The 23,131-nt window shown below is 45.6% G+C and overlaps 2 protein-coding genes across 5 annotated transcripts in view; both read right to left on the bottom strand.

Annotated features, from left to right (window-relative positions):
- itga9 (integrin, alpha 9) overlaps positions 1 to 4,815 on the bottom strand; it is a 62,867-nt gene extending 58,052 nt beyond the window's left edge. For both annotated transcript variants that reach the window (XM_076285812.1, XM_076285813.1), the window contains exons 1-2: positions 4,398 to 4,815; positions 2,960 to 3,087 (exon numbers count right to left, since the gene is read on the bottom strand). In XM_076285812.1, the coding sequence (XP_076141927.1) occupies positions 2,960 to 3,087; positions 4,398 to 4,585 (316 nt within the window). In that variant the 5' untranslated portion in view covers positions 4,586 to 4,815. The remainder of the gene's footprint in view (positions 1 to 2,959; positions 3,088 to 4,397) is intronic.
- A 1,223-nt stretch (positions 4,816 to 6,038) lies between these two features.
- Positions 6,039 to 23,131, bottom strand: part of golga4 (golgin A4) — a 34,410-nt gene continuing 17,317 nt past the window's right edge. For all 3 annotated transcript variants that reach the window (XM_076285808.1, XM_076285809.1, XM_076285810.1), the window contains 10 exons: positions 19,059 to 23,020; positions 18,816 to 18,937; positions 18,254 to 18,384; positions 17,193 to 17,279; positions 16,266 to 16,283; positions 15,790 to 15,858; positions 13,964 to 14,039; positions 8,848 to 8,945; positions 7,302 to 7,388; positions 6,039 to 6,262 (listed from right to left, as the gene is read on the bottom strand). In XM_076285808.1, coding sequence (XP_076141923.1) covers positions 6,248 to 6,262; positions 7,302 to 7,388; positions 8,848 to 8,945; positions 13,964 to 14,039; positions 15,790 to 15,858; positions 16,266 to 16,283; positions 17,193 to 17,279; positions 18,254 to 18,384; positions 18,816 to 18,937; positions 19,059 to 23,020 — 4,665 coding nt within the window. In that variant the 3' untranslated portion in view covers positions 6,039 to 6,247. The remainder of the gene's footprint in view (positions 6,263 to 7,301; positions 7,389 to 8,847; positions 8,946 to 13,963; positions 14,040 to 15,789; positions 15,859 to 16,265; positions 16,284 to 17,192; positions 17,280 to 18,253; positions 18,385 to 18,815; positions 18,938 to 19,058; positions 23,021 to 23,131) is intronic.

Here is a 23,131-nt window from a genome sequence, read left to right as displayed (position 1 = left end):
TGTGTTGTACAGCAAAATAGTCAGCAGAAATTTGAAAACATATTATCTCAACATTCACACCAATGACAATGAGCTCTCTTGATTCTGAAGTGTAGGTCCAATTTATATATTAAACATACACTACCGGTCAAAAGTTTGGGGTCACTTAGAATTTCCATTCCACTCCATTATAGACAGAATACCAGCTGAGATCAGATTATGTGCTTATATAATTGCAAAAGGGTTCTCCAATGTTTTCTCAGTTAGTTTGTTAAAATGATATCAGATTAGTAAACAGAATGTGCCTTTGGAACATTGGATGAATGGTTGCTGATAATGGGTAATGTAGATAGTGCATTAAAGATCAGACATTTCTTTCTACAACAGTCAAGAACCCTTTTGCAATTATGTAAACACACAATGTAATCTGAAAACGGCTACCCTGATTAAAAAAAATGCAACTGATCTCAGCTGGTATTCTGTCTATAATGTAGTGGAATGGAAATTTCTAAGTGACCGCAGACTTTTGACCGGTAGTGTATAATTAACTTCAAAATCAGCTTACCAGAAGTTTAAATATGACCACTTCTGGTTTAAATAGGCATTTTTAATAATAACCCCCAAAACAACTTAAATATTTTCCAAAACTGTCAAGCAGAGACTGAAATATTATCAATAAAGGCAATTATGCAAATTCATCTTAACTATGGTAATTATGCTAATTCCCCAACATATTTAATTTAACATCCGGCAACTTCTAAAAGCTGAAAACCCATACTGTACATATCAAATATAAAACGTTGGGGTACTCAACATACCCGGGTTCACAATAAGGCTCTATGGGCTGGCAAACAGACTACACAACTAGATAACAGAGAGACCATTTACATATTTGCCCAGATAATTACACCACAACAGAAAGCTCCCTTCCGCTCTGTCTTCCAAAACCGCCCTCCAGCCCAAAGAACACGGAGAGCGATTTAAAGAATATAATAGAGGGTCCTTGTGAAGGATGGAGTGTAAGTAACCCAGGGGATATAATCCTCTGAACCCTATTAGATGACCTCATAAATCCCTCGGTTGTTTAGCTTGTCATGTGCAAAGCCTACATTTGGGAGAGCACTCAGCTGTAACATCACTCATGATATCAGAGTAGTCACATGGCTATGGGCGTTTTGTGACAAACTCCAATGAATACCGTTTTGTGCTTACCATGTCTTTAAAATGCACACTCATTTCCATAGATCCCTTGGCGTTAGCCTACTGTTTAATAGCTAGGGTGGGGAGGTCACCTGACATCAAGTTGTAGGAAATACCAGGCACATGTTTTTTCACTTATACCAGTTTGATAAACATGCTGTGAAATTTCACAGAATACATGGGTGAGGAGAGCCACATTAAGATCTTCCAAGGACAATTAACTAACACTGCAACAGCTAGGGGGAGGAGTAGACAGACCATGTATCTTGTTCAATCTTTCAACTATTCCCATATAAAACAGGCAAGCATACATTAGTAGAAACCTAGCTCTTTCAAAGCAGCTCACAGCACTTAAAACTGGGCAGGGGCCTCAAAAGACCTCCACGGTGGCCTCACCCACGGTCTTGGCCCTGGACTCCCTGCACATGTATTAAAGCCGGTTACCGTAAAAGCTCAGTCATAACAGACACCGTCTCCCTCGCCAGATCTCGGCTCTCTGGCGCACGGCGGCGCGGCGCAGCGTCCATCCCAAGGCCCGAGCTCTGGTCTGCATTATGATTCATGCTTCATCACCGGCAGGGTGTGCGGAGGAACAGAGGCCCGACACAGAGCCAGCATCCTCTGGACACACGCTTCGCCTCACACAGTGCCTGCCCCCTCACTGATGACACACGCAGCAAGCAGGGCCTGGGTATTAAAACCATATAAACCATGTCCGCTCCGATCTCGACCACAAGAAAGTGGGCTTCGTTTGAGGCGACGTCTTTGACTCTAAATACTTGGCAAGGCCCTTTGGAAAGTATTAGTAAAAACATTTATCATGTCGATCAGGGGAGTCTTTTTGGACTATCATAGCCAGACAGCACCTCTCTTTTTTACATGAGTATCAAGCCCAAAAGGAAACCCAACCGCATTCTGGTGATATATTAGAAGTGATTTAAAAACTGACATTGCGATTGTGAATGTGAAAGGGTGATTACTCAGCAAGAACTATAGTACACTTCAGCAAACAGTCCTCCCAATATAAACACAAAGTTATTCGCATGGCCAGAATAGGAAATTAGTGTTAAAAGACAAAAGAAATCAATCTGTTTGCCATCACCGGCCACAGCACACACACACCACTCCACCACTCATCAAGGTCACCATCAGTCCCCGTGATCTTCACAGGAAGTCTGCTTGCAGCGTTGGGCATCTCCTCAAACAGGATGTGGCGGGAAACTTGAGCATTTATTGGTGAAAGTTATGCAGCACATGCCTCAGTATCTTGGTCTGAGTGACTGAATCAGACCCCCTGCCTCTAAGTCTCGGCTCACCCCAGATTTGCACTCAGGGTCTCTCACTGGCTTGGAATAGGGTCAGTTATTTCAGCAAGCAGACAGCTATAAAGACAGCAGCATTTCTGAGTACACTCATACAGTACTAGTTCCGCTGTCACCACCAACACAAAAAGTAAGTTGCCATGGTCAATATGATTCTGAAGAAAAGGTTTCAATGATCTACTACGACCTAACCTCTCACCTTTTCCTGTGAAAATCAGATTAAACATCAACAGGCCAAACACCTCCCCATTTGTACACACACAGTGACGGCCCCAAATGGTAGTCAAGTCAAGTACCATAGGCGAGTGCTAAAAATACCTGCTTGTGCCCTGTGATTGTATTTCTGCAGCAGGGCAGAGACAGTCAGGCCCCAGAGTAGAGCATGTACAGAATGAATTATTAGCTCTGTGTGTGTGTGTGTGTGAATGGTAAATGGAGAGAGAATGGAGGTAACTGACCCCTTCCAAGGTCCATCTCGGTGCAGCGGCGATCTGGGTTGCTGTGCACGCGACACTTGTACACAGCGCCAGGAGAGTGCACTGAGCTGCTGTAGGTGGAGTTGGCCCGCGGAGCTCCCACTAGGACCCTGAGGGAAGGAGTGTGAGGGTACATGGGGGAGAGAGGGAGATGTAGGATACCACTCTGCCATTATTTGCATTTGACAACCCATCATCATAAAGTGCATTATCTCATGATGATGATGGGCACGAGGAACATGGAAATGATTGCACTAAGTGGGAATGCAAGAGCACCCTGAGAATTGGATGCATATTTACCCAACAGGAATTATTTCAAGGATATTTCATACCGAATGTAAACCAAGAGCCTCACAAACCTCGCAGTATCACGTAATAGGCCTACAATTTACGACAAAAGTTATTAACCCTTGTGTTACCCTCAAATCTTACCGACACTCTTTATCCTTGGGGTCAATTTGACCCCAGCTAAATAAACCCTCAGAAAATGATTATAATTCATATTGTTACCCAGTTTTTTTGTGACAGGTACTTAACAAGAGTGTAATAACCACTATCAAAAGCCCTACAAAACAATCCCACCCCCCCACACCCCTTTATGAACCTTGGAACCCTGGCTGGCAATATTGCCCATCCAGTGTCAGCAGCCGAAAGGCTTGCTGTTGCTTCCCCTTTTGACTTATACAGTCCTGCCAAAATGACTTATATGTAATATGTACTTGTGTATGTAATAATGATAATAGCAATATGTTATCATACTATTCAAATAATAATATCCATAGCCTAATGTGTCAAATATTCATGTATCCTATGTTTCATACAGCTGGGGTCAAACTGACCCCAAGGAACATCAATGTACAAAATATTTGTACAGGACATTGAAAACAAATTATTGTACAAATTTCATGCTAACTCTGTTGTACCCTTCAATTGAGGAAAAGTCATGAAACATGAAGCAAAAAAAAAAAAAAAGTGAACCATATATTTTATGATGTTAAACGTTGCTTGGAGTCAAATTGACCCCAAGGATAACATGAGGGTTAAGGGTTTAACATCTGCAGAACCACATCTCGCTTTAGCAATTAAATGTTTTTCATTGACCATAGGTTTAGTGTATAGGTAAAAACACACAATTCATGAAGTAAGATACACTTTAATTCATATCTATGCAAACTTTCTTTTTTCAATTTGTTGAGTAAGAGCTGGGAATGGATTCATCTGGACCGCGAATGACGTCTTAGCACAAGCTTTTCTCCACAGTCTCTTGTCTAGTTCGACACCCTTTCATATCTTCCCTAAAAATCTTTTGCACCACAAGTAAATGAATAATAGCGTGCAAATGATATTCTTTAGGAATATTCGATCCACTATTAAACGTTCTTAAAGGTTGCTTTAGTCGACAAGAGAAACATTTACTAACCAGCGCGTATTGTCGTGGAAATGCTCCAGGACCGAGTATCCAAAAAATGTCCCGTTTGGACCCCGAAACACGATCGGATGTTGCAAGTCAATGTTATAGGAGTACGCCACAGATACAGTTAAATACACATAAAACACATCCAGGATGCTTCTCTTCTGGGTCAGAATTTCTGCCATTCTGTGGTACATCCTTCAGAGACGCAGAGATGTGACAGTAACAAGACAGTAAAAGTACAGTTTCAGTGCTGAAGTAGAGTTCTCCTCTACAGCTGAAGAGTTATCCAAAGTCTGGAAGCGCCAAAGTTTTGCAACAACTGCAGAAATCACTAAACCCAAACGGAATGATAGAAACTTGCGGCGCAGGGTTTGCTCATCAGCCCATGGATCTGCGAAACTGGCGCTATGTAGTGGTTCTTGGCATTAAGCACGCCCGCGGTAAGGCGTATGTGTTTTTGCGGACAAGCGTCACATTTCACATCGCTTAAGTGCGCACATTGGTGTGTTCACTGCTGCCATCTACCGTAGGCCACAATAGAAGCTTCAAATTGCAACTTCAGGCGCATGTGTGTTTGCTTCTTCGAAGACAAATATCCCGATGTAACGTGTAACCTTTGACAAGGACTACTGTATGTTCATAGAATTCGTTAAACCGCAAAGTTAATTATGTTGAATATTTTCTTTCTCAAACAGTCTTGATTACTCAGACAAACTTGCAATTACTTTGGATGGGGGAAATAACGGTCATTTCAGCTGGTATGTTACTACACCAAATATTATGCAAAAACACTTTGAGGGTCTCTTGATATAAGAAAGAAGAGAGATGTTTTTAGGAAAGCAGTCACAACATTTGAATGATTTAAATCACTACTTCACACACAAACCAGAATAGGTGTATGGTAAATAAAACTTTATTAGTTGTAAAATGTAGCAACAGTCACAATGTGCCCTATTATGGTACAGATTTTAAGTCCTTATTTACAATTTACAATAGGATACCTTATTTTCATCTGTCTGTCAGCAGAAAATACAGTATTAGGTAAAAAAGCTGCTATACTCTGTGATTTAACTTACTACAGGGGCCAGTGTCTGTGGTCAGTGATACATAGACATGTGCAGATAGCAGGTTAAAGGGTCTCGTTCAAATCACATGATCAATAAGAAACAGAAAAATAAATCATTACCAACCTCTGAAACAAACATTGACGACAACTCAAAATTAAAATAGGAAATTAACATCAGAATTATTGCACAATCCATTCACCATTCACACAGATAAAAATGAGTATCTAACAAAAAGAAAACCTCTCAACTAGTGGCTGCAACTAATTAAAAATAATCATAAATAAAAAAAAACATAATTTCATTGCAGGCAACTAAATAGGAAGAATTCATTGAGATCTGACATTTCATTTATTAAGCTAGTTCCCTCATACCTTTGCATACCTTCAACCAATCCAGCACAGACAGACAGACATGTATTTGCAAATCCCATCCCACCATGGCTTCTCTCACACACACACACACACACACACACACACACACACACACACACACACACACACACACACACACACACACACACACACACACACACACACACACACACACACACACACACACACACACACACACACACACACACACACACACACACACACACACACACACACACACACACACACACACACACACACACACACACACACACACACACACACACACACACACACACACCCGTACATGATAAGCAGACAGGAAAAGGGCTCTTTCAAGTCACTGTGAGTTCTCCTTGCCCTTCCCAAAAGTCTCAACAGCAGCGTCTGTCTCTTGACCTCCACCCCTGGAAACACCTCACCGTAGCCAGGTCTAGATAGAGAAAGAGAGAGTAACTTAACCCATTCGCGCTGGATGCTGCATGACACAACATTGACCCTCCCGCTGGATGCTGCGTAGCGCAGCATGCTTTTTATTTCATGTTTCTAGGTGCTACAGAGGCTTAGATATTAAATTTTGGTAGACGTTTTTTAGTATGTTTTCAGAAAACCCTCAGGAAATAAGGTTATTTAGTCTAGAATGCCATAGGATTCTATAGGCGTTTTTAGGAGTAAATGGGTTAAACAGCTCATTGAAAACTTCAGAGTACTGCTTTATGATACTAACATACAGTAATCTTACCATACATGATCACATGTGATCACAATAACGCCAAGTGACACTTATGATTCAATTCCAATACAATTAGATCACACATGGCCTTGATGACAATATCCTTATCAAAAGGAATGGAAATGATTCCTTTTATTTTAAATGATTGAGCTATGAATGTAAATCAAAAGAGCTGACCCACTGCTACGCATTACTTAAATGTGTGTCTATTCTACATCTTAACATGGAATGTTTTACCTAATGGAATTCAAAATGTATAAAACAGCATAGGGTCAAAGAACATTTGCTTTGGGAACCAGTCTTAACGCGTAACAATCTTATTAATCTTCCATAGAGTAGGAATTAGCTAAATCATCATTTATTACAAGGTTGAGATGGCCGTTTCAGGCTCACATGGGAGAGAGGAAGAGCTTAGTGGCTGCAGTCAGCACCAAGGTGAAAGTGTTTATGAAACAGTGCTGCCAAGGCAGCACACGGCTGGTAAAAATACCACAGGGGAAATGGAGCCTGTGTGTTACAATGCCGTAAAACTCACCGAGTACGTATCCACCAACATTAACCAAGGTCAACAAACTGACACATGCCAAGAAAATGTGGCCAAAACAAATTAGCATTTTGATTAGCTGCTGTTCTGTGACGTTGATGTTCTTGACATTGTGTGTGTGTGTGTCTGTGTGTGTTTGTGTGTAGGTAGAGGTAGGATTTGGACACATGCATGTTGTAAACAGATGCAGCTCACCGTCACACGGGAGTCTTCGCGTTCCAGAATCTTCTGCGCCTGGTCGGCAGGGAACTTCAGCACGGAGGTTATGACTTTGGCCATCGTCTGGGGAAAAATAAATCTGCACGTGTCACATCCTTTCAACACAAAAGAGCCTCCAATTTTAACCTGAGGGAGAGACATGGCTCCACACAATTCTCAGGGCGGCTTTACTGCTCATCTGCCATTGTGTCTCAAAAGCCATGTTCCCCATCACAGTTTTATCCCCACTCATCTCTCTGGTACCCAACTTTTATCAGAGGCCATTTACAACACATTCACATTCTCATTATGCTTTACAGTAACAATGCGTTATCTCCATACTGTATTATTTCATTTTGTAGAGAAATAACTGAATAATAAGGTCACCAGACTGTATTACACACAACTGAAGACCCATAAAGTGCATGACTATACAGGTCTGCCATGAGCCGGGCGTTTTCATTCTTCCTCTACAGACAGACAGACTGGCTCTCCTTACTCCTGGCCCTCCTCTCCTCTGGAATGGGGGATCCCTTGAGGCTAATGAGCAGCAGTGCCGAAATTCTCCCGCTGCGCCCCCAAAATCTTGCAAAGTTATTCCCTGCCCTCACTGCTCTCGCCACGACCTCCGTTTCTCACAGCGGGGTATGGAGTCAACACCATGCCCCCCCCCCCCACACACACACACACCTCAGCCTCCTTCATCAGCTCCCATCGCCCTCGTCAGCCTGGCCTGAGAGCAATTAAGCCGGTGGAGAGGAGGACGGCACCACTGGGCTCATTATCTCCAGCGGGGCTAGCTAATCAGGTCCAGGCAGCTCTGCCAGGGGCACTGCTAACACTCGGCATTCTGCCCCCCAGAGAGACAGAGAGAGAGAGAGTGTGAGTGTGTGAGTGTGTGTGTGTGTGTGTGTGTGTATGTGTGAGCGTGTGCGTGTGTGTGTGTGTTGCCATAATAGGAACCAGCACTGAGATAAATACTACCCACCGGTCCGCATGGAGGAGACCCACGAGATGCCCAAGTTCAGCGCCAAAGGAGAGCGAGAGCTTAAGCTCGCTATTAAAACATGGCCCCCTGCTTGAGTCATGTGACCGGCAAGTGGCCCACAGGTTCCCCGCCGGACATCCTCCCTCACTGGGGTGGAGGTTGGGGGTGGGGGGGGTGGTAGGGGGGTGATGTCATAGGAGCCTGACTGTTCGCTGTTTATTGCAATCCTAGAGCGCTTGAGGGGAGATCCCCGCTGGCTTTAGGGCCGTGTCGAGCACGCTGTTAATTAAGCAGCTCTAAATGGACATGAGCTGTTAATTAGGCCCGAGTCCACCGGCGAACAACGCCGTTTTTGTGAGTCCTTCTGACTGGAGGCGACTGGTCTTGGGTGTGTGGGAACCGATGGCTTTATTGGCCTCTGTCTAGATCGGCATGAGTTTATTACATCCTCCAGCAGTCCAAACAGCAAACCCTATTCCCACTGTGGGCAGATGAGGCTATATTATATGGCCCACATAAACGAGGCTATATTGCATACATGTGTCGTAAACATACCTTCGTTTCTCGTCCCATCATATACTCGAACATCACCTTCCTCAGGTACTCGTACTCGGTGGGCTCGTTCAAGGCACTGGAGCTGAACTGGGAGGCGTCTGCGGAAGAGAAACAGCAGTGTTGGACGTTAATGAAGGGCCACAGTTCTACTAATGGCAGGAGCACGACGCGATAGTCAACACGACTAGTGTTACAAGAACCAGACATACAGGCGATGATAAACAGCAGTGCCAATAAAACACCTCCATAAATGTCCCCTTCTCTCTCCCCCTCCATCACTCACACACTCTCTCTCTCTCTCTCTCTCTCACACACACACACAAACACACACATTCTTCTCTTTGTCTCTTTCTGCTTTCACCAACTTTCTCCTGGTAGTGCACAGGAAACACACATACACACACAGACACGCGACACAGTCTAAAATTAAGAGTGCTCTGGCTTAGCACTAAAGGACACTCAGCTGTGACTCAACACCCACGTGTGGCGTGTGCTGGGTTGCAGCAGAGGCAGGAGTGATGATGGCTGTGTGTATGCTCACACTGAGAGAGTGAGTGAGTGAGAAAGAGAGAGAAAGAGAGAGAGAACCCCACTTCTCCCTCTCACCACGCCCGTCCCTCGGGAGGGAGGGGGGTGCTGAGTGCCCCCTAAACACTGGCTCCACAGGAGACGTCTGTTGAGGGGGCGTATTTGGAGGGTTGAATCCAACCGGTCACTTGACCTGCTCAGCATGACTCTTAGTGAGAACTTTGAGGAAAAAACAATACATTTATTGTATACATTATTACAGTTTCTCTACAATATCCCCTTCTATAAGAAATTTAAAAAAAAAAACTACAACAGAAACACTGCTCTCTCTGACGACTGGTCAGGGCTGAGATTGGAGAAGAGGCCCATTGTGCTCTATGATCCCGCTCGGTTGTCTCTGAGCTCTGGACACAGTCATAAATCGGCCGGCCAGCAGGGTGGGGACCGGACTGTCTCCGGCCAGACTCCTAGGTGTGTCGCAGCTTTTAAAGCCATCTCAAAAGGGCTGTTGTTTCCCTTTTTTTCAACTGCTCCGAAACAAAAACAAAAAAAGACATCTTTGTTAACAAGCATGTGCTTTATTTAGAAAGCAGCGTGCAAGTTCTTTCCACTACGCCATTAGCGAGGGTCAGGTCTCTCAACACCACAGGCAAGGACAAACAACAGTGAAGCAGCTGAACAGAGGCTGGATTAAACAGCAAATCACCCCAAAGGGCTTTATGTGTTTACACACTAAGCAATACCATGTCCAAATATGTAGCATGGAAGACAGAGAGCAAGCAAGAGAGAGAGAGAGAAAGAAAAAAGAAAGAAATAGAGAAAGAAAGCATGAGAGAGTCAGAGAGATGAAGAGAAAGCCAGCGTCCAGGCTGCATCTGCGTGACCTGACCCTCATGGTCATTAAGGCCCGGGCTGTCCGGTCACTGAGATAGAGCTGTAAATACTAACTCCACAGCCTATCTGGCCTGACATTCCGGCCTGTTTACAAACAATCACACATTCCTTCCACGCAGCCATACAAAACACTTTCTTTAACTACGACGAAAACAAGATCACTGAGATATATGACCCCCCCCTGCAACGTCCAACACACATCCATCCCAAACCTCCTGATGTATGTGCAATTCCACAAAGATCATCTAAATCATAACCTTTACCATTTAGAATAAGGGATTTATAGTTGTGGTCATTTGGGGTCATAGTGATCACTCCTGTAGTAGTGCCTCCCTCTGCATATCAGGAAGGGCATTTTTCTTCCCTAGTAATAGTAGCCTCTAACTGATAGCTCTAGCATGACCGACAACTCGACCCCCATCCTCCCTCCCACTCCTGGGAGATCCATTGAGGAGGGATGACATGACACCCAGTGCTGGGTGGGTGGGTGCTGGGGGCTGAGGGAGGCCTGTTGTGGAGAGGGACAGTTGGAGGTGGCGGAGCAGCCAGTGTTCAGGCCTTTGATCAGGGAAGCGAAGAGAATGCAGGAGTGGTGATGAATCATCCACCACCTGGCCCACTGACCTCAGAACAGCCCGGCTGAACCCACACGGCACCCAGGGGGGCACAGGGGCCTAACCTGGCAGATAACACCACATCAAACACACACACACACACACACACACACACACACACACACACACACACACACACACACACACATTCCCACATACAGAGAAATATTCAAGACCCTCATCAGATGCTAAACAAATAAACACTACTCCCACATCACAACATACATGCATACACACACCCAGCCTTCCAAACACACATGACCACCCCCTCCACCTTAGACAAACACACAAACCACCACCATATGTTAAACAAACACACTACAGCCACATCAAACACAAACACAAACACACACACCCCTGTACCTCTAAAAACACAAGTCTACACCATACAGGCAAACTCACACACAGCCCCCCAAATAATGCCCCCCCCCCCCCCCCACACACTCACACACACACACACACACACACATACAGACACACACACACACCCCTGCCCCCCTTTGGAAACACAAACCTCTAACCTTATAGTAACCAAAACACACACACTCACAATATTCTTACTGGAGCAGTCTATGGGAAAGTCCAGTGACCACACGCTCGGGTGGTGTGGTGTGGTGTGACCCCACAGTCTCCAAAGCCATTGCGTGTGGGGCCGGGGCAGCAGCATAGCGCACACCACTAGAAGCTGTGTCAGGCTACAGGGTGGGTTCATACTAACGTACACACACACACACACACACACACACACACACACACACACACACACACACACACACACACACACACACACACACAGGGAGAGAAGGAGAGATGGAGAGAACACAGGGAGAGAGACAGAGAGAGGGAAAGAATGAGGATAGACAGAGAGAGAGAGAGAGAGAGAGTAGAAGGGAAAGACAGAGGGAGAAAGAATGTGCGTGTGAAAATGGGGGAAAGACAGCCAGACGTAGGGCAGAGAGGCCGAGGCCTGGGCTGAGAACAGCTTGCAGACATTTGCTGAACTGCAGTGACGGAGAGAGGAGCAGAGGGGATGAGGAGGGAAGACTGTTTACCATTCCTTTCCCATTTGGCTTTTATGAGACTAGCTTGAAAAGCTCCTGGTTTGCTTACTGTACTAACAAGCTTGCTTACACTCTGGAGAGAAAGAGAGAGAGAGAAAGTGCAAGACAAAGCAGATATTGAAAAGGATGAGATTATCCAATTAATGTGGATGATTAGAGGGTTGAGGGGTTGATGAGTTTGCGTCTCAGTGGTGCTAATTAGTGGGGAGGGCAGCGGGGTCTGGAGCCCACACTGCAGGAGGAGGAGGACGACGCTGGGCTGGGAGTCTGGCGGCGAGTCGGAGATGCAGCTACAGTGGTGGGGCCAGTTAGAGGGGTAGAAACAGAGAGAAAGGGAGAGAGAGAGAAACAGAGAGAGTGTGAAAGAGAGGAAGACAGAGGAAGGGGGGGGGAGAAAAGCAACACAGGGATATGTGCGTGGGAACGCTGGACTAGAGAGAGAAAGAGAGAGAGAGAGAGAGAGAGAGAAAGAAAGAGAGAGAGTGAGACAGAGAGGGAGAGAGAGAGCCTGCGAAAGCCATTACGCCCAGAGATGAGCTTTCACTGCTTCCACCCCCTCACCCCCGTCTCTCTCAGACCCCCCCAACAGCTCACTCTCTTTATTACACCAGCAGGAAGGGTCCATGGAGGGGTTAGAATCCGGCTGGAGACAGCGTCTGAGCAGTCCGTCCCATCTCCTGCTCCCTCACTCTCTCTCTCTGTCTATCTTCTTCCTTCATCAAATCTCCATTAATCCCCCCCTCACCACTAGTCCCATATTTCTGATCTGAGTTTGATGGGCCGTGCATGTGTATAGGTGGGTGAGTGCACCTTTGGGTAAGAGAGAAGCGTGTGTACAGTATGTCTGTTCATAGTATGCTCATAGTTAACTCTGTGTGTGTGCGTGTGTGTGTGTGTGTGTGTGTGTGTGTGTGTGTATGTGTGTGTGATTGATGGGTATGTGTAAGGTCTGAGCTCGCATGCTGAGCCTGTTGTGCAGCTGGCGTTGGGGGGACATAGAGGTCGGAGTTCTCAGAACCAGGATCTCACTCAGACACACACACACACACACACACACACACACACACACACACACACACACACACACACACACACACACACACACACACACACACACACACACACACACACACACACACAGACTTTACTATTGGTGTAAATTATGTCTGAACTCTCCTATATCACCACTCTCCTGGGCTATTTGTAGAGAGCTGCACAGAGATGGACCATTCAGAACTCTAAGCCTTGGTTCACACACCACACACACTCTCTTGCTCCCCCCCCCCCCCCCCCCGACACACACACACACCTTGCTGACATAAATCTTACAGCAACTCTTTTTCTCTCTCCCTCACCTGAGACAGCAGCTCAGCCGTTTTGACACAGCAGTTCCCCAACCCCATCCATCTCCACGACACCCCCTGAAAATGAGGCGGCGTGGGGTGCTCTGCACATGAGTCAGACTGCTGCGCTACACTGGGGTCTGCAGCATGACTTACTGGAGGGGCTTTCAGGAGTTAGCTTAGACATGGGGTGCAAAACACTGACAGATTGGGGGCACCGCCAGAGGGGCTTCACTGCTGTGCAGATTCCCTCTTAGAGATTGGCCTAGTGACTCTAGTCAGTGTAATGGTGGCAGTGAGTGAGTGAGTGAGTGAGTGAGTGAGTGTGTTGTGTGTGTGTGTGTGTGTGAGAAATTCACACTTCCTTCCTCACATGTGCCAAACAGCTTGCCCCATGTCACTGCTCTCCTCTCATCTCATGAGGGTTTGCAGGGTCATGACAGCCACTTGGCTAGTGCAGATTCAGACTCAGCATATTGTGTGCATCTACACACACACACACACAGTACATACATACATACACACACACACTGTAAACATGTGCCGGTTACAAAGTCTGGAGCATGTGGGTTCAGTGTGTCACGCTTCTCTGCCAAATCCCCCTCCCCTCTAGCCTCTTCCTTCCCAAACCCCATGATTTTGTGAACAGTGGTGGAAATCAGGAAGTGAGCCATACCTCTGTAGGAGCTGCCCAGGTGAGTCACCACCGAGTTTTTATGGGCACACCTAAGCTTGTCCTCCAGCGAGTGGATCTGCAACACAAAGAGCACGTTCAGTTCACCAAACGCACACACACACACACACACACACACACACACACACAAACACACACACTCTTTCTTAAGAGCCAGGTCATCTTACCAAACACTACTGCTGCAACACCATTCAATCAGGACACAGTACATTGCGTTGGTAAACATTTGGTTTAAATCTTGGAGCTGTTTCCCCCCTCGAGATAATTCCAAAGACCACCAGCTAGTGAACACTGAGTTGACCTCCATTAAAACATTCCCATGTTTGAGACAAATTTGTGAAGGTGTGTGTATGTGTGAGAATGTGCGTACGTGTTTGTTTGTGCTTTGGAGGATGTGAGTGTGAGAGTGTGTGCATTATGTGCAGTGCACGCGAGTGTGTGTGTGTGTGTGTGTGTGTGTGTGTGTGTGTGTGTGTGTGTGTGTGTGTGTGTGTGTGTGAGAGAGAGAGCCTAAGAGACGAATGGTAGTGAGGTTAGTGTAGTTGTTTATAAGGCTAGAGTAAGAGTAAACAGATGTGTGCGGTAATGAGCCCCAAATCCCCAGAGAGTGCCGCCCCTCGCACCGCTCCAGGGGTGAAAGGAACCATGGGAATGGGGCAGAGGGATGAGCTGCGCCACGGCAACCGCGGGGCTGGCTCCAAAACAAACTTCCCGCTTGATCGTCCGTTTCTCTCGCCTACCCAGCTAGCCCTGGTCTTTCTCTCACTCCTTCTCTTGCACTCTTCCTCACTCCCTCCCTGTGAATTCCGTGATGTAACGCCATTTAACCCATTTACTCCTAAAATGCCTGCTAAAAACGCCTATAGAATCCTATGGCATTCTAGACTAAATAACCTTATTTCCTGAGGGTTTTCTGAAAACATACAAAAAATTGTCAACGTCTACCAAAATTTAATATCTAAGCCTTTGTAGCACCTAGAAACATGAAATAAAAAGCATGCTGCGCTACGCAGCATCCAGCGGGAGGGTCAATGTTGCGCTACGCAGCATCCAGCGGGAGGGTCAATGTTGCGTCATGCAGCATCCAGCGCGAATGGGTTAATTAGCGGAGCATCATCCGGAGTAATGCCATGGAGCATCAGCCCTGGAAGGTTCTCATCACTGGCTGGCTACTCACAACAGCACAGCGGGGACAGCCTGTACAGCTTATTGTGAACACACTCACTAATACTAGCCACTTTATTAGGTGTATTGTATGAAACACCCCTCTTAGAATGTTATTTCACCTGAGCTAAACTACAAGGCCAACAAAAGCCAAAAAGCCTGGAACAATATTTGTGCTGACGAAAGTTAAAGAATACAGAAGTAATGTCTTTCAGTTTAACGTTTACATTTCGGATGAAAATTACACTGTTTGTGTGAAGCTTTAAGCATATGGCCACTTCTGACACGTGACAACTTCACAAGGGTGGTGACCTTGACCTTCACGGCCGCAAACCCAATGGCGTGTGCAAAGACAACATGAACTGTCTGGCGAAAACACTGACACATCTGCAAACACCCAGGCACATCTGTACAGTAGCTACTGCATGTGTGTGTACTGTAGGTGTGTGTGTGAGGTGGGTGGGGGGTGGGGGGGGTGTTGGGGGGCTGTAAAACTCTACACTAATTAAGTCTCATTCCCAAATAGCTAAAGGGAGTATAAACAGAGTGGCTCTTTAAAAGCTGGTGGCCCCAGACACCGGAGCTGATGCTGTTGCTGCTGCTGCTTCTGGCTACGGCCCCGTCTCCTCCTCCTCTCCACTCACCCGGTCTTGGTACCCCTGCTCCCTGAGCCGGGCCTCGCTCAGCTGGGTGGTCTTCTGGGCAATCTGGAGCTGCAGAGAGATGAAGCTTAGTTAGAGTCGGGGATAAACTAGTGGCATTTAACCAACCAGGGAGAGTGTTACATACATGCATGGAGATGCACATGTCAAGGTAATGGGTTTCCGAAGAACTAAGCAGAAATATATCACTGCATAGTATTGTAAGGAAATTTATGGTGGGAATAGTGAGTAGTTCACTGCCATTGCTATACAACACATAAAGACATGACAGCGTTTCCAAAGTCTAAAATGGGAAACAGAATGGTGCTGTAGGTTGCTGTGGAATGAATCTTTGGCTGTGGGACAGTATTACTAAGCTATGAGTTGATGTGGGAAACAGAGCAAGGTTTCCAGCTAATCAATCAATCAATCCTTCTACCATCAATAAAAAATAACGGGAAGGGCTGGGTCCAACTCACCTGAAGCTCCTCAAGGCCCTAAACGAGAGCAGAGAAACATAAATCAATTAGAAAGCAGAAAAGAAACTGGAGTGCACAGCAGTATTCAAACATAAATCAATGTCGGTGGGAAACCCAGATGATCAGCAGCCTTCTCTGAAAGCTCCAACCTGCACGAATGTGTGCATTCCACCAGCTGACCAATACTCTAACGGGCTGTAAAATGAAAAATGGTCTATCATTCCACTGACGCGGCCACTAAGACCAATATGGAGCAATATGGAGGGAAAAACAGCAACAGCAACAAAGATGCATTGGTGCCGCTAGAGGCTTGAAACCTCGACATGAAATAAAATGTGGAGATGATTGAAGTCGTGTTTGGCTTCCCTGAGAATACTCTCCCAGTTGTTGCTTAATAGGGGCAGATACTTCGCCTTACATCAGCAAGGAAGAATGCAGCAATGCGAAACAGAGCTGCTGCGCTGCTTGCGTTAGGTTATTTTAAAAGGGGGAATCGGTGAAGTGCTTGTATTCATCTTGATAAATTTGACAAAACCCCCATCCTGGGAGGAACGTAGCTGTTCCACATCTCCAACAGCAAGCTGCATTTGCCTTAGGGGCACCGAGGAGGGCGTAAATCTTAAGCCCAGAGATTTTTTTCTTATGATGGCTAATTGAGAACAGGGATCCAGGCAGACACAATTGCCTCTTAAGACCCCCACCTCCTCAGTTCTCCAGATAGGACATTACTTTCCCCCCGCTTTGAGTTAGATCCTCGCTGTGTCCCGCTTGCACTGGACGGCAGCCATATCACTCGCAGCGAAAGCACAGAGCTGGCCCCACTTGGTTCGGCATGTAAATACTGTAGTCATTATAACTTTCTTTTATGGAACCATATGCATCCCTCCTACTGGAAGGTGAGGGGGGCGCCCTGCTGTGGTGGCGTACCTGCGGGCCAGTGAGGCTGCGCTGCTGAAGCTCGTCCAGCTCCTTCTGCACCTCCCACACACGCGTTCCCATCTCCTCCTCGCGGCTCTGACGGCACAGCACAGGACCGGACAGGAGAGAGGTGGGGGGGAAACAATTAGTCACTTCCTGCACTGTTTGTTCTCATTTTCCTGAGCGCTGCTCTGTCAGGCCGTCTCTGCAGCGAGCAAGCGAGAGAGACGCTGCGAGACATCATATGAAGGAGAGTTTTTTCAAGGCCAAAGGAAAGGCACACAAAGAGCTACAGTGAAGGATCGGAAGTACACAGTCAGTGGCACCATTTTTGTCATCCCGGCTGTGCGCTGCAGCATGCGGATGCAATGAAAATGACACCCAGAATAGGCCGTTAAAGTGCCAGTTTTCAGCTTTGACTAGAGGGTGTTTACAGCTGTCAAGTGACTAGCGTAGAATTATAAGCTATTTTATCCAAACAAGAAAAGTGCCATAGCCATAATGAAAATGATTGTAAATGCATTTATACAAGACAATTACATTGACTTTACTTTCAGTCCCCAAGGGCAGTAGGGGGATCTATGAAAATGAAATGACAGAATGTAATATGTATGCAAATGGAACTTGTGAGGTGAGCTGTGCTGTATGCTTTTAGTCTCTGGCGATGTAGTCAGTTGAGTTTAAGGTTTTGGCTCAAATACTGGCGGACAGAACTCACATGGAATTCATAAATTAGCAGCGCTCAGAGGGGATTAAGGAAAGGTATTTGTCTGGCTAATGGCTTCCTGATGATGGAAGAGAGATACGGAAAACTTCACTAGACAGCTGAAACAGTTGCAGGAAGGAACTGCACTTATTTTTGAGATAGATACTTTATACATTTTGGTTGAAGTGAGCAAAAAAAACAAAATTTAAATTTCAGTTTTTGCAGGCCACGTTAAAAAGGAAAGCTCTCAAAATTACCTCAAAATAATATCCTTTCTGTATGAAAAATAATATCCTTTCTGTATGTAATTAATCTAAATATTCTGTCTGTGTTTGTGTAACCTGAGCACTACATGTCTCCGTACCTGCAGGATCTCCTCGTACCGCTGCACTGTCCTTTTCAGGTCATCCTCCTTCTGGGCAATCACCTTCTTCAGCTCGCTGGCTTCGTCCCGGTGGCTGTCCATCAGCTCCGCCTCCACGCTCTGGGCCTTTTCTGTGTGGGGTAAAGTGACAGCAGGAAAAATCTCAGAAAGCACAGGCAGCAAGGTCGTATTCCAAAACCACTCACTCGCTTCCTACTCGCCAAAACAGATGAACTGGCAATGCGAGGGAAACATATGGTAAACCTGCCAGAGAGGAGGTCTTAGTTCAGCAGATTTATTTATTTTTTTACTTTTCCTGAATCTAGCTATCCCTCATTAAATATTGAAGCCCTTATTCAGTATTTCTTAAGGTTAAATGGAATTGAATAGAGTACTTATATTAATGTTAGAATCATTTAATAGTAGTGGTTCAGCTGCAATGCTATAAAAGGTTTTGTGAAAACGATTTTTTATAAAGGCAGACTATATAATGTAATGCTACTTTGTGACTTCCAAAACACAAATACAAAGACTGTTCTGTGTAGTAAACATTCCTCCTTACCAATGGTCTCTTTTACCGATGTCTCCAATTCCTTCTCTTTCAGTGCCATTTGTGTATTGAACTCCCTCAAGATCTGTTTAAGTGCAGAATTCTGTTTCATTTCCAGGTCCTCAATTTCTTGCCTGTGAAGGAAACATGGAGAGCTTCATAAGCCCACAGAGGAGACAGATACTTTTGGTTCACATCCCAAACACCAAGAACAAAAAAATAAACAAGGTTTCCTTTTTAATTGGGGAGACTTACTTCAGTTTCTTTTCACTTTCTTCTGCCATCTCTCTCTTCAAGTGCTCCAGTTCCTGCTCGTGCTCCCTCCTTAGCGAGCGCAGGTCTTTCTGTAACCTGGTGAACTCTTTCTGGATTTTCTGCTTCTCCTGCTCGGTCTGCGACAGCTTGCTCTTCAAGTGCTCCGGACTCTGCTCCAATGAGCGGTCAGCGCCATCAGCATCTCCATTTCCCTGAGAAGAGTTTTGATAGACGCCAAGAAGGCTCTCCTTTTCCTCCAACCTTTGAGATAGTTCTAAAAGCTTCTGCTCATACTCCTTCACCAAAGCTTCTTTCTGACTTTGCCAATCCGCTTCCCCCTGGGTTACATCACCCACAGGTTCCTTTCCCAAGATGCTATGGTTTTGCTCAACTACACAGTGTTCTGTCTCGATTAGTCTTGCCTCAGTCAGTTGAGTCTTCTGTAGCTCTTGAACCAGTGAGGTCTGTTCTAAGAGCTCTGCCTTAAGGCGGCTGATTTCAGCTTGATGGTTGGCATTCTGCTCCTGAGCTTCTTCAAGCTTTCCCTGGAGCTCTTTAAGGCTTTGGAGGATCTCCTCCTCCCTGTCTTTACCTGCCATAGCACATTTCTCTTCCTGAGACGTTTTGGTTTGAAGAGCTGCAATTTTGTCCTCATAGCTACTCCTCAGACTCTCTAAACATTTCTCCTTCTCGAGGTTCTCGTTGTGGCGAACTTGCTCGAGTTGTCTTTCATGTTCTTCCCTCAGGCTACTGAGGGCCTCCTCCAGGCCCTTCTCCTTCTCCTCTAACAGTCTCATTTGCTGCTCCTTCTCTGTCTGGCTCTGCTGAACATCCTGCACCTGGGACTGCAGGGTCTTGATGACTTTCTCCTTCTCCTCGATTTGTGAGGTCAGCTGTTTTCGGATGAGGCTGATTTTCTGCTCTGCTTTCTTTTTCAGCTCAGCCACTTTCCCTGTGCTCTCTGAGGACCTCTCCTCCGCCATTTTCAAGGCCTCCTCCTTCTCCCTCAGTATCTCCATTTTCTCCTTCTCAAAGTCCACTTTCTGACGTTCAAGTTCTTCTTTGGTGGCTTGAACTTCTTTCTCCATAGACAGGAGTTTTCCCTCCATCTCCTGGACAAGGTGATCCCTTTGAGAGGACTGCTCCTGTGCCTGCTGAACCTGCTCCATTATCTCACGCTTCTCGCTTTCCCTGATGTCCGTGTGCTGCTGCAGGTCCCTCTTCAACTGCTCACACTCTTTTGTCCTCACGTCTAACTGCTCTTCCAAATCACCAGCTCTTCTTGTGCAGCTTTCAAGGTCCAGGGCCAGAGCAGTGACCCTTTGCTCTTTTTCTGAAAGAGCTTGGTCCATCTCTGACTTGCTTATGGACTGATTGTCAAGGCTTGCTGTTAGCCTCCGCATGTTCTCTTCTTTCTCTACTATTTGCTTCTCCATGTCCTCTATTTTGGCCTGCAGAGTTTTGACAGTGTTATGGTTGTCTGTGAACTTGGATTCTGCTTTTGTTTTGAACTCTGACAGATTTTTCCTGAGTGTCTCGACCTCTTCTAGAGCCAGACTTTTTTCTTTATTAAGAGTTTCCACGGTCTCTTCCTTCTGGCTGTTAAACATTTGTTTTTCCTCCATGTGCTGCTGTTTCAGCAAGGATATGGCTTCTTCCTTGTCAGTTATGCTACTTGCTAACTGAGACTTTAAGCCTTCAATGTTGCTCTCTAAATTGTTGATATGTAGTGCATTTGCTTTAATATTTTCTGAAATTATTCTATTTTCTTCAGTGAGCTGTTCAATGCGAAGTTCCTTCTCAGAAAGGACTTGAGAGGTATTCTCCGATGTTTTCTGTAAGGACTGTCTCTCATTTGTTAAGGCTTCAAAATTCTCTGAATTTTCTCTGAGTTTTAGTGTCAGCTGCTCAAGTGAGTTGCTCAAATTCTGGTTCTCCTCTTCCCTTTGCTTAAGCTGTCTCTCTAAAGTGCAAATGTTATCTGTTTTTGCTATGATGATATTTCTGAGGTTTGTGACCCTTTTTTGAGTGCTTACAATTTTGTCTTGAAGTTCTCTCACTCGATTTTCAACATTCATGCAAAGCTCATCAGTAGATCCCTCAATTCTTGCCTGGACTTCTCTGCAATGCTTCTCCAACTGTGCATGCATAGATTGCACAGCATTTTTAAACTCTTTTTCCTTGCGTTGTAGTTCAAGAACTTTATCTTCTAGCTTCTTCTGGAAGTCCTCACCTTCCTTATTCCGAGAATCTTCAAGAACACTCAGCTTATTATGTGCATCTTCCAGATTTCTGGAAAGTTCCTGTATTCTTTCTCGACTCTCCACCTCCAACTTCACAACCTGGTCTTGGACCATATTTCTTTCACTAAGAGCCTGATTGAGATTCTTCTCAACCGATTCCACCTGCTCTTTGAGCATAGCCTCTCCTTGTGATAAACTGTCTAATTTCACTGCAGCTTCTCTCAATTCTGCTTGCAGCTTCTGCACCGTGGTCTCCCTTATAGACAACTCTTCCTTCAAGTCAGACATCTCTTTTACAACTCGCTCCTTCTCTTCCTTGCTGACACCAAGTTGTTGTGAAACCTCTTCCAGCTCTTGAGACTTTTCCTGGACCTCAAGGGCATGTTTCTCCTGAAGTTCCTCCTCTTGCTGACTGAGTTTCTCTTGCCAAGTTTGTGCCAATTTTTCTTGCTCCTGTCTCTTAACCTCCTTGAGTTTCTCCAGTTGCTCTTTGTGGTTGGCCTCCAAGTCAGATATGGTACTGTTCAGTCCCTCTGAGTTAGCTTGAGCCATTTCCAAGATCTTCTCCTTGAGCTGCTGTTCTTTCTGCTGTAGTTCGTTCTCCTTTTTCACTAGCTCACCCTTCAGTGCCTCCTCAGTGTCCTGCAGCTTTTTCTTGAACTTTTCCTGCATCTCTTTGGTCTTCTGTCTGACCTTTTCGGCTTTATTCTCTTGAGATTTTAGTTTAGCATCCATGTCTTTTTTTATATTTTCAATCTTCACCTGATGAGCATCTAACTGTTTTCTTAATTTATTCTCTTCTTCTTGCATGGCCTTTAAATTGTCAGTGTGGGATTTCTCTTTTTCAGAGATCTCCTGTTTGGCCTGTTCTACTTGGCACTGAACCTCCTGCAGCTCCTTACTCTTTTGCTCAAGAAGGTCTGCTTTTTGCTTGCATTCACTTTGGGCACTTTCCAAGAGCGCTTTAAGGTCTTTTAGTTCACTCTTTGATTGTGCCAGCTGTTCTGAAATCTCACCAAGACCATCATGCTGTTTCTGCTTTAGCTCTTCCAATTCTTTGTCCTTGTGCTGCTGAGCCTTTTCTAAATCTTCTTTCAAGGTTTTCGCCTGCTGTTGATGTTCCTCTGCTTCCCTCTGTTTTTCCTCCAGGATCACCTTTAGTTTATCAAGCTCCTCTTTTAGTGTCTTCTCTAATTCTCCCACTGACTGCTCGTGTTGGTGCTTGATACTCTCCATATCTGCTTGATATTTTGCCAGCTCTTCTTGAAACCTTGCTTCGAACTCTTCCCTTGCTGACTTGCTGGCCTCTTCAGCAGCTAAGAGTTTCTCCTCAAGGAGCTGCTTAGTCTTGGTGATTTCCAGGAGCTCCAAAGACAGGGCCTCCAGCTCAGTCTGCTTCACATCCAGCTTCTCCAGCGTTTTCTGATTCATGTCTTCGACATGGGCGTGGAACTGCAGCTCCTTGTCCTTCAGGATGGCCTCCACTTCTGCCCGATGCTTCTCCTGAAGCTCATGCATGGTTGCGCTGTGTTGCTGGTTGAGGGCCTCAGCTTGCTCGGCTTTAGATTTCTCCAAGAGCTTCTGGTGCTTCCCCTCACGGGCCAACAAGTCTGCCTCATGTTTTTTATTCAGTTCTTCTATCTGTGATGAAAGCTCGCTTGACTGGACGCCATCCACCTCAGAGTTTCTTGCCAAGGAGCTTTCCAGTTCTAGTATTTTCTGTAATAACAGATTTGTGAATGTTAATGGAAATATTTGCACACCGTTAGGAACTCTTCAGATATCAGACTGTACATCAAAGCACTTAAAACTCCCAAAGCAAAAACACTC

The sequence above is a fragment of the Alosa pseudoharengus genome, unplaced genomic scaffold (assembly GCF_046254945.1).
Source record: "Alosa pseudoharengus isolate Yale_2024_CS ecotype anadromous, Long Island Sound unplaced genomic scaffold, YU_APseudo_1.1 YU_APseudo_1.1_scf_15, whole genome shotgun sequence".
Classification (NCBI taxonomy): domain Eukaryota; kingdom Metazoa; phylum Chordata; class Actinopteri; order Clupeiformes; family Clupeidae; genus Alosa; species Alosa pseudoharengus.
The sequence above is the reverse complement of the archived record's forward strand: the minus strand, read 5'-3'. Positions and strand labels throughout refer to the sequence as shown.